This window comes from Suricata suricatta, chromosome 11 (assembly GCF_006229205.1).
Source record: "Suricata suricatta isolate VVHF042 chromosome 11, meerkat_22Aug2017_6uvM2_HiC, whole genome shotgun sequence".
Taxonomy (NCBI): domain Eukaryota; kingdom Metazoa; phylum Chordata; class Mammalia; order Carnivora; family Herpestidae; genus Suricata; species Suricata suricatta.
This window is the reverse complement of record NC_043710.1, coordinates 34,397,725-34,409,579: the sequence shown is the minus strand read 5'-3', so window position 1 is coordinate 34,409,579 and position 11,855 is coordinate 34,397,725. Positions and strand designations below refer to the sequence as shown.

The 11,855-nt window shown below is 33.6% G+C and overlaps 1 protein-coding gene across 3 annotated transcripts in view; it reads left to right on the top strand.

The window, feature by feature from the left end:
• The window catches only part of LUZP2 (leucine zipper protein 2), a 454,470-nt gene that overhangs the window by 219,959 nt on the left and 222,656 nt on the right, over positions 1-11,855 (top strand). For all 3 annotated transcript variants that reach the window (XM_029915060.1, XM_029915061.1, XM_029915062.1), the window contains exon 5: positions 1,265-1,327. In XM_029915060.1, the coding sequence (XP_029770920.1) occupies positions 1,265-1,327 (63 nt within the window). The remainder of the gene's footprint in view (positions 1-1,264; positions 1,328-11,855) is intronic.

The following is an 11,855-nucleotide window of genomic DNA, read 5'->3' as shown; positions in this document are numbered from 1 at the left end:
ATCTGGGCATAACATTTTAATATTAAGTGTAATATTTTTTTACATGGTTTGAAGAAAGATGGACCAAATATTTACATTTGTTTATTCTTAAGATTGGGCCCAGAGACATTTTACATACTACTTCTTGGTTTTTTGTTTATGTCTGAAATGTGTCAGAACTGGTTTTCTTTTCTTTTTAAAATTTATATATATAGTGAACACTCATTTACTCCTAAACTTGATTTCTACTGATTCAGTCTATCTCCATAGATAATGCACTTTTCCAGTCTCTTTTGTATCATTCCAGGAGTCCTCTAGGACTGTGTTGTACCACTAGGTACATACACTGCTGAGCATTATAAAATGGCTCGTCCAAATTGAGATATGTTGTTAGTGTGAACCATACGTGGGTTTTTAAAATATCTACAAATTTAATATCACTTATGTCATTAATCCATTACATATCAATATATGGAAATAAATAAAATGTAGTAGTGAAATTAATTTTATCTATTTCCTTTTACTTTTTTAAAAAGATGTGCTAATGAGAAATTAAAAATTGGAGAAATTAAATATTTCATCCACTATCATAGTTACTTTTATCATAGTGAACACTTGATGACTATAACGTCTCAAATTTTAACAACTATGCTATACTGACTTTTTCCCCCAAATAATCTGGCAGATATGCTCAGGGAGAAAAGATGCTATATTTATGCAAATATGGCTTGAACAACTGACCTAAGATTAAAGATTCCAACAATATCATATTCAGAAGGAAAGGTCATAGTTTCTTTGATGTAGTAGATGATGTAGAATGTTCTATTCTGTGCTTTTGAGATCAGATATATTTCCATGCAATTGCTTTCTATGCTGCCACTGATCAAAATTACCTGCAGAGTGTTTTATGAGTGGAGATTTCTAGGTGCAACCCTAGAATCTAGCTTTTTGTTGTTGTTGTTTGTTTTACTTTGTTTTTTTAAAGGACCACATTTTTAAAATTTAAGTTTAAATAGAGAATCAAAATTACAATATGCATGGTTTCTTAATTTTAAAAAATGAATCTTTTACTACATGAGAAAAGGCTTTTTTATGATTAATAGTTATATGTATGAATTGGGCAATGGGAGTTTGGTTAATGAAAACTTTAATTCTTTGTTCTTTTTCAGTATTTGTTGATAAAGAGATTATCTTTGTCATATGCTTCAAAAATTATGAAATTAAATTTATAAAGCTATATAAATGAGTTTGAAATGTGCTTACACAATATTTTATTCATTTTCAGATTAATTTTTTAAAGACTGAAATGGAAAGAAAGAGCAAAATGATCCGAGATCTCCAGAATGAGGTAAGATATATTTAAGGCAAATTCTATTAAAAAAAAAAAGACACAAACCCACATGTAGGTTCACCACAAGTTTTGGAGCATTGATCACATGCAAATTTGACCTTCAGTTAAGTATGAATGGAAAGGAATTGTAAAGTTACAAATTTCAAAGAGTAGATAATCCCTACTTTTATATGTATTTGATAATGTTATTAGTTCGTACCTCTCTTGTTCATTTTCCTTCTAATTATATTTTGCTTGGACTACTATTAAAAATTAATTTTCATTTCCACCAAATGACATCAGTGTGTGAAGAAGCCTAGCTAGAAATTGGATGCATGCAAGAAAGAGTTAATCTAGAATGAAAAGGTTTTTTAGAATGATCTTCAAGTAATGTAAAGTTGAACAGAAATAGCCTGGAACAGCTTTCATTAAGGCCTTTAAAGTATAAGGACCCTATTACTGTATATATTTTTTTTATTCTCTGTCTTGTTATATAACTACTTTATTTTCTACAATTTCTCCTTTACATTTCTATCTCCACCTTTTCATTTCCATTTTCTTGAATGCAGTTTGTTAATTAGGACTCCAAAACCATGATTAATTAATGATACATTTTCCTTGATCAATATCACTAATAATGGTTTATTTTGAATCCCAAATCAATCACTCTAGACTTTCCTAGTCTTTTTATTTCTCTCATTCCTTTGTTCATTCATTCATCTATTCCTTTTTATTTTTGAGACATCTGAACAATAGAAAAGCTACATTATTCACATTATTCCTAAATGGTTTCCACCTTGATATCAAGTTTAAAAAATAGACTTTACAAATGTTTTGGCATCAGACATCTATCATCAGTACTCTGATTATGACATTAAAATGGTTTATCAGGTGTATGAAAAATGTATAGAAGAAAGGAAAGCAAGACAGATTTTAAACGGCTTTCTGATGATTCTATTGTATTTTTATTTCTTTCTAATAAGTTTTTCTTCTGAGTGTTCTTAAGAAACTTAAGATGGAACTGACTTGATAATGGTTTCCCTGAGGCCTAAATCTTCTTGATTTCCTAGTGGAAAATATCAGTAGACCAGAGTTAGGGGAATACTGGGTGTTCTAGGTAATATCTTGTTCACTGGAACTCAGTGAGAGGGTCAGATTAGTCCAGTCAAACACTTCCAGGGATTATTTAAAACAAGGGGAATGTTTAAAACAGCATTTAAGTCAGTATTAAAATAGGAAATAAAGAACACTTGCCCGTGCATGCACAAACACATCTACAAACAACATGAACACAGTTGTATGATAATGGAAGATTATAGGCTAACTTAGATCACTAAGCATCATCAGTTAACTTTAAATCTTAGATAATTTTTTAAGTCTAGACTGTAAGAAGGAATCAATTTTAAAATCAAACTATGAATTATTTATAACAAATACATATAAGGAGCAAATGAAATATTTTGTTTCTGGGGATACTTTTATAGTTAGTATGTTAATAATTAGGGTAGAAATTCTCAAATAAATACAACTTTACAGAAGTAATATTTACTAAACATATGCTTTGTAATGGAGTTTACTATTCATTTTCATCAGCTTGAAAATCTGCAAGATGATAACTGATAAGTAGAGACAGATTTTGACTTATTTAATGAACCTAATGGTGAACATATATCATCAACTGAATTTTTTTAATTTGACTCTTTTCTATTAATTCTTTGAAATTTTAGGTTTATTATTTTGACAAATGATCATTATGTGTAGAGACTAAACAAAATGATTGACCCATATGATTGACCCATATATGGACAACCGTCTGGAAGATTTTTAGTTGAAGAACAAGAAAAGATCCAAACAAGAATCAGTTAAAATATAAGGAGGTGAGGAAACCAATACTGATATAAAGACATTTCTGGAAGATACTTGAAGTCTCCAGAGAACTTATGAGTGAGGGTTTTGGGGAAGTTTCAGTAGAACAAGGGACTTTTGAAAAACTATTAAAGAATGATCAACATTTTTTTCATTACATGAAGACAACTATTAAAAGACATGTATACATTAGCACCTAGGGATTTCGTTTTTAGGATTTAAGATATCCCTTAGACGAGGGAAAATACTCCGATTTTTAAAAAAGCAAATGCTGGGGTGCCTGGATGTGTCTCAGTCAGTTGAGTGTTAGGTTTCGGCTCAGGTCATGATCTCACGTTTGTGGGTTCAGGCCCCGCGTTGGGCTCTGTGCTGACAGCTAGCTCAGACAGAGCCTGGGAGCCTGCTTCAGATTCTGTATCTCTGTCTCTCTCTCTGACACTTCTCTGCTCACACTGTGTCTCTCTCTGTCTCTCAAAAATAAATAAGAAACATTTAGAAAAGCAAATGCTGTGTTGGGCAGGAAGTTTTTAAGTTATGGCCTTCTGCTTTTCTGCTTATGTTCTTTTTCATGTAACATTCAAGTCAATCTATTCTTCCAGTGTATTTCTTTGTACCAAATTACCACAGTAGGAGTTAATAAGTGGTGGAATGATATCAGTAAAGTTTTTAAAGTTGTATTGGTTTATATGTAATTTTTCTTAACATGTTAAGATGTAAAACAATCACAGGAAAGTCTTATGAAATTTTAGAGAACTCTTTATCAATACAAGAGCATAAGAAAATATACAGAAGAAACTCTCTTTAGTGCTTAAAGTGGCAGTTAGATGCCTTCAAAACATTTTTTAAATGCTTTTCAGTGCACCAGGATATCTTGTGTTAAGTTGTAAGTATAGAAGACACTTAAAATTTTCCCCTGCATTAAGTAAGAGATTAGTGAAAAGTATGCCTTTGGTTTTAATTTTGATGATAATGTACTTCATTAGAAGTTAATTCTTCTTTCAGGGCACCTGGGTGGCTCAGTTGGTTAAGCATCTCACTTAGGCTCAGGTCATGATCTAATGGGCCATGGGTTCAAGCCTCCTGTTGGACTCTGCTTATGGCTCAGAACCCAGAGCCTGCTTCAGATTCTGTGTTTTCCTCTCACTCTGCCCCTCCCCTGCTCACGCTCTGTCTCTCTCTCTCAAAAATAAATAAACATTAAAACAAAATTAAAAAGAAAAAGAAGTTAACTCCCTTTAGGATCTAAGTCTCAGAGGAAGAAATACTAAGGCTGTAAATGATTAATCATCTATGATATTTAGGATAAGTAATGGAAAATATCAAATTGTGGTTACATTTTTATTACTATTGTTATGTTCTTAATGCTATGATTACAGAGTTACATGGTAAATGGTATTCCCTGGTCACATTCTTCCCATACATTCTGTGTTTTTAGTGTATGATTTTGCACAGTGTGAGGTTTCTCATAATGGAAAACTTGATTTATAGTAGATCTATCCCCAGTTTTGTAGTAATTTCCTAATCTGTCTTTGTTTGTTTGTTTTATTTGTAGGAACACTAGTATGGCTACTTTATTTCTTCTTCTTATTGAAATATAATTGACATGCAACATTATATTAGTTTCAAGTGTGCAACACAGTGATTCCATAATTCTGTACATTACTCAGTGCTCACTGCGAGAATTGGTCATCACCTATCACCATACAATGTTATTATAGGACTACTGCCTACATTCCCGATCCTGTACTTTTCACCTCCATGACTTTATTTTATAACTGGAAGTTTGTACCTCTTACTCCCTTTCATCTATGTCGTCCTTCCCACCTCCTCACCTCCCTTCTGGAAACCACCACTTTTTACTCTGTATTTCAGAATCTCTTTGTTTTTATTTGTTCATTTGTTTTGTTATTTTTTTAGATTCTTCATATATGGAAAATAGTATGGTATTTGATTTTCTCTGACTGACTTATTTCAGTTAGTGTAATATACTGTAGGTCCATTATTTTCTATAGCTGAGTAACATTCTATTGTTTATGTATACCACATCTTCTTTATCCATCATCTATTGGTGTACACGTAGGTTGCTTTCATACATTGGCTACTATAATAATGCTACAATAAACATACAAGTGCACATAACTTTTTTAATTAGTAGTTTTGTTTTCGTTGGGTAAGTATGCAGTAGTCTGATTATTGGATCATATGGTACTTCTCTTTTTTGGAGCTTCCATGCTGTTTTCTTCCATGGTTGTAGCAATTTACATCCCCACCAAAGGTACGTGAAGATTCCCTTTCCATCACGTCCTCACCAACACTTACACCAGCCATCCTAACAGGATATGGTGATGTGGTATCTTGTAGTGGTTTTGATTTGCATTTTTCTGATGATTAGGGAGGTTGGGCATTTTTTAGGTATCTGTTGGCTAGCTCTATAGAGAAATGTGAATTTAGGTGTCTTGCTAATTTTTTCAAATCAAATGGTTTAATTTTTTGGTATTAAGATGTATTAGTTCTTTGTATATTTTAGATATTAACCCTTCATTGGGTCTATCATTTGCAAATATCTTCTCCCATTCAGTAGGTCACATTTTTTCTTGATGGTTTCATTGCTGTGCAAAAGCTTTTTTTTTTTAAGTTGATGTAGTCCTAATAGTTTATTTTTGCTTTTGTTTCCCTGGCCTGAAAAGACATATCTATAAACATTTTGCCTGGGAGTGATGTCAAAGAGGTTATTGCCCAGGATGTGTGTGTGTGTGTGTGTGTGTGTGTGTGTGTGTGTGTGTTCAGATTTTTATGGTTTTAGGTCTCACATTTAAGTCTTTAATCCATCTTAAGTTTATTTTAGTGTATGGTGTAAGAAACTGGTCGAGGGGCACCTGGGTGGCGCAGTTGGATAACCATCTGACTTCGGCTCAGTTCGTGATCTCACGCTTCATGGGTTTGAGCCCCGCATTGGACTCTGTGCTGACAGCTCATACCCTGTAGTCTGCTCCAGATTCTGCATCTTCTTCTCTTTCTGTCTCTCCTCTACTTGTGCTCTGTCTGTCTCTCTCTCAAAATTAAACATTAAAAAAAATTAAAAAAATAAAGTGGTTGAGTTTCTTTTTCTTTTCTTTTCTTTTTTTTTTTTTTTTTTTTTTTGCATGTGGTGGTCCAGTTTTCCCAGCACTATGTTTTGAAAAGACTGTCTTTTCCTCATTGTATATTCTTGACTCCTTTGTCATAGACTAACTAATCATATAGGCATGGATTTATTTCTTGGCCCTCTACTCTGTTTCATTGACTTATGTATCTATTTTTGTGTTGATAATGTACTATTTTGATTACCAAAGCTTTGTATATATCTTGAGATCTGGGACTGTAATACTTCTAGTTCTGTTCTTCTTTCTCAAAATTATTTTGGCGATTCAAGTTTTTTTGTGGTTCCATACAAATTGTAGGTTATTTGTTCTACTTCTATGGTAAAAAAACCGATTTGTATTTTGATAGGGATTTCCTTAAATCTATAGATTGTTTTGAGTATTTGGGGTATTTTTAACAATATTAATTTTTTAATCCATGACCATGGCATATCTCTCCATTTTTGTCATCTTCAGTTTTTTTCATCATCTTACAGTTTTTTAATATAGGTCTATTACCTCCTTGGTTAAATCAATCCTAGATATTTTATTCTTCTTGGTGTAATTGTAAATGGGACTGTTTTCTTGTTTTCTCTTTCTTCTGTTTTATTATTAGTGTATGAAGATACAACAAACTTTAATTACACTGATTTTGTATCCTGCAATCTTACTGAATTCATTTATCTGTTCTAGAAGTTTTTTGGTGGAATCTTTAGGATTTTCTACATATAGTATCATATCATCTGGGAACGTGACAGTTTGGATCTATCCTTACCAGTTTAGATGCATTTTATTGATTTTTCTTGACTGATTGATGCAGAGAGGACTTCAGGTTTTATGTTGAATAAAAGTGGTGAGAGTAGACATCCTTATCCTTGTCTGGCTCCTGATCTTAGGGGAAGAACTCTCAGTTTTTCACCTTTGAGTATAATATTAGTTGTGGATTTTTCGTATATGACCTTTATTATATTGATTTTTCTCCTCGCTAAGCTCTCTTTGTTGATTTTTATCATAAATGGATGTTGTACTTTGTCAGATGCTTTTTTTGCATCTGTTGAAAATGGTCATATGGTTTTTATCTTACCTTTTGTTTTAATTTTTTTTAATGTTCATTTTGAGAGAGAGACAGATCACAAGCAGGGGAGGGTAAGAGAGAGAGGGAGATACAGAACTGAAGCAGGCTCCAGGCTGTGAACTGTCAGTACAGAGCCTGATGTGGGGCTTGAACTCACAAACTGTGAGATCATGACCTGAGCCAAAGTCAAATGCTTAGCTGACTGAGCCACCCAGACACCCCTATCCTTCCTCTCGTTAATGTGATATATTACATTGACTTATCTGTGAATATTTAACTGCTCTTGCATCCCTGGAATAAATTTCACTTTGTTGTGGTGAATGATCTTTTTAATGTATTTTTGAATTGTTTTTGCTAATATTTTGTTGAGAAATTTTGCATCTATGTTTATTAGAGATATGGACTTACAGTTTTGTTTTTTGTAGTATCTTTATCTGATTTTGGTATGAGTCATGCTGGCTTCATAGAATGAATTTGGAAGTTTTTATTCCTCTATATTTTGGAATTGTTTAAGAAGAATAGGTATTAACTCTTTAAAAAATGTTTGGTCAAATTCACCTGTGAAGCATCTGGTCTTGGACTTTTGTTTATTGGCAGTTTTTCAATTATCTGGTTTTGATGTCTCTTATGCAATCCATTTTTCTAATTCAGTCACTTATTTTGTATTTTATATTTGGTTATTATATGGGTAGATCAAATATAAAAATTTTCAAAAGGGATGCCTGGGTGGCTCAGTTGGTTAAGTGTCTGACTTTAACTCAGGTCATGATTTCATAGTTCATGATTTTGAACTTCACATTAGACTCTGTGCTGACTGCTAGGGATTCTTTTTCTCTCTCTCACTCTGTCCCTTCCCTGCTCATACTTTGTTTCTTTCTTATCTCTCTCTCAAAAATAAATGAACACTTAAAATATATATTTATAAAAACATGTGTGCCAAAAAATGAAATAAAGGAAAAATGTTAGCCTGCCTTATCTGGCTTCCATATGTATGATAACTGCATTTTAATCTGATATAGACAGTTTCATGGACCCCAAAGCTTAGAAGTCTCTTTGACTTTGCACATTCAAAATACCCTGTCTCCACTATTCTTTCCAATTTATTTTTAATTATCCATTTTACCCCATAGGTTAAAGTAAGTTTATCTATAATGGTCCTAGATATAAGAAAGGTTCAAAGAAAGAGTAAGATGGCATGTAGGTATTGAAATATTGGACAAATTAGATATTATGATACACACTTTTGATTAGTTGAAACTCTTTAATGAAAGGTGTGAGTTTGATTATCTCCATAACTTTTTAAAGATATATATTGTTGTCAATACTTGATTTAGATTGGTATTAAAATATAGTCTGTGTCTAATTAGTAGATAGAGATAAAAGGGAAGGGAGGGAGAGAGAAAAAATAAAAGAAGGTGGGAAGTAGGGAGAAAGATGCTCACCCCCCCACCAAGCACTACTTTTATGGTGTTATTTAAAAATTTTTTAATCTTTAATATTTATTTTTGAGACAGAGAAAGACAGTGCACAAGCAGGGGAGGGGCAGAGAGAGAGGGAGACACAGAATCCAAAGCAGGCTCCAGGCTCTGAGCTGTCAGCACAGAGCCTGACACTGAGCTCAGACTCAACTGCAAGATCATGACCTGAGTCGAAGAGGGATGCTCAATGGACTGAGCCACCCAAGCGCCCCTACGGTGGTTTGTTTTAAGACGGATTCTTATGACTGATTATTTTTCTGAGATTCATTCAGGACAGTTCAAGGTAAGGATAAAATAAGTAATCAAACTAAAACTAATAATAACAAAATTAAGAACTATAAAAGTGGACCTCACTCTTCCCAGCAATGGAGATCAGAAATTTGTCAAATCTACTCTCTTAGTAGGCTTTCCCTCTCACTATTTCATGGTTCTATTTTTTTTCTTTCTAGTTTCTCAGTTCTTTTGCTCATCTATTTATTGCATGGCTCGTAAAGTTTAACCTGACTCTGAATTACTAATATGACTCCTCTAGCTCCTACTAATAAGTGATTTAATCTCTTTTTATGCTTGCTTTTATTGCTGTTGTTATAAGTGACTGGGAAAAAATTCTTGCAACAGGTCAAGTCACTGACCAATCTGTAGATTTCCCAATAATTCCAAATAGCCACTGACATATCCAGGCATATGAGGAATAGAACATGTGATTTTAGATCCAGTGTGCCAGTTTCTGTTCTCAGCTATGACAAAAAGAATTCTCTGCTAAGAATAAAAGGATTTATTAAGTCATATAGAGATCATATAAAATTGTTAGGAGAACTGAATACATAGCTTGTAGGTTGAGCTTTGGGAACAACTAGAATGTACCACAGAACTGGTTGTATTAAGGCAAGTCTGTCTCTCCCCAAACCAGGAAGCTGCCAGCCAGCTTGATGCTCCCATCCCTGCACACTCTGGTATCACACAGCCCTATCCCTTGTGCATCAGACAACGGGTAACATCCATCCTGTTTTCTCCTGTAAACTAATTTCTGTATTTACATATATATTGTAGGGATCCTGTTTGATTAGCAAAGCCCAAGTCATGTCTGACCTAGAGCTATAATGAACTTTAAAGGTAGAGGGGATTTGTTTGTTTTATTTCTAACTTGTTTTCTTTGGAGATATGGGTTTAACACTATGAATAACTTTCACACTGTGAAAATAGTGTTCCAAAATTTGGTAGCCTGTGTTTTTAACAACGTTTCTTAATAAAGGTTTAGAGTACATGATAACCAGATTTAGTATATGGCAGCCCTTCACTAAAGGGTTTTGAGTACTTACGGTAAATACTACTGATGGACCATTCAATCATGCATATGTGTATATTACAATATCTTGTGTGTATAAATGGCATTTTACCTATCCTTATAATGTTATTTTAATTTTGATTTTCTATGGATTTTTTCCTCAATTAGATGATGACTTTTTGAAGTTAGAATCCTATATTCCCTAAAATATTATTATTCACATTTTTATTGTAATTTTATTAATTTTTGTTTTATTTTGAGAGAGAGAACATGAGCGGGGGGGGCAGTCACAGAAAGAGAGAGAGCATCCCATGTAGGCTCTGTGCTGTCAGTGCAGAGTCTGAAACAGAGTTCAAACTCAGGATTTGTGAGATCATAACCTGAGCCTAATTCAAGTCAGACACTTAACAGACTGAGCCACCCAGGCACCCCTATAATTCACAGTTATTAACACACACACACACACACAAAATAAAAACATAGGGCCAGAACTCTGAGCAGTGAGAATAAATTAAGACCACATTTAAGTCTTGTCTTAACACCAGTAGATTGAGTTGAAAAAACACTGGACAGTATCTCCAAATTTGGAGTTTGGACTTGGGTTCCATAATTTGCTGTTCTCTACAATAGGGAAGCTTAGAGATCCTATAAAAATAAAAATATTGATATCAGCGAATCTCTGACCATGCTGAAATTACAAGATAACAGAAAAAAATACAGATTCATATGTGTATTTTTCAAAGAAGAGGGTTTAGATTCTCAGAGGGAGTCCATGGCATAGACAAAAATAATAAAGGTCAATAACCACTGATCTAGAGAAATCTCTCGTAAGTTTTAAGAAGAAAACCCATTTTGATTCAACTCTTATGGCTGTAAATCTCTCTAAAATAAATTATTCCATCTTCTTGCCTCAGTAAACACATTCAAGTGAAGATGATGGGTTATTTCATAATGTGACAGAATGCTTCGGGGTCATCGTTCTGCAAATGGGTTCTCATGGCTTTCTGCAGATGAATAGGTGTAAAGTTTAAGTCAAATATATACTGAGTCCAGGACGTGCCTGAGATGTTTTTAAATAATTCCATTACAACCTTTCACTTTATTCCTGCTGATTTGCCTTTTTTAAGTGATTAGTTCTGAGCATTTGTGGTGAACTGGTTATTCTGGCTAGTTGTGTATCGAGTATGTAAAATTTAACCACCCCCTCTAGGTCCTAGGGCTACTGTAATAAAGCACCACAAACTGGCAAGCTTAAAACAACAGAAGGTTACTTTTTCACAATTCCGAAGGCTAGATGTCTAAAATCAAAGTGCTGCAGGGCAGTGCTCCTTCTCAATGTTCCAGGAAGTAATTCTTACTTGCCTCTTTCTACTTTCTGATGCCTCCAGGCCATTCTTGATATTCTTTGGCTTGTCAAGAATCTCAGCTTCTTTCCTTCTTGCCTTCTCTATGTGTGTTCTCTTTATGGGTCCTCTCTTCTTATACAAAGACCACAAATTTAGGACCTACCATAATTTAGTATAACTTGGTTTTAACTTAATTACATGTGCAAAGACCCTGTTTTTCAAATATGGTCACATTCTGAGATTGTAGGTGGATATGAATTTGATACTATTCAAACCAGTCCACCATCTCTAGCATTTTGTATATTTCAGATAAAGAGCTTAGGCATTTTTTTTAAAGCAAGCAAGGAGAGAACATTTTATTAGTTGCAAGTCTTGGG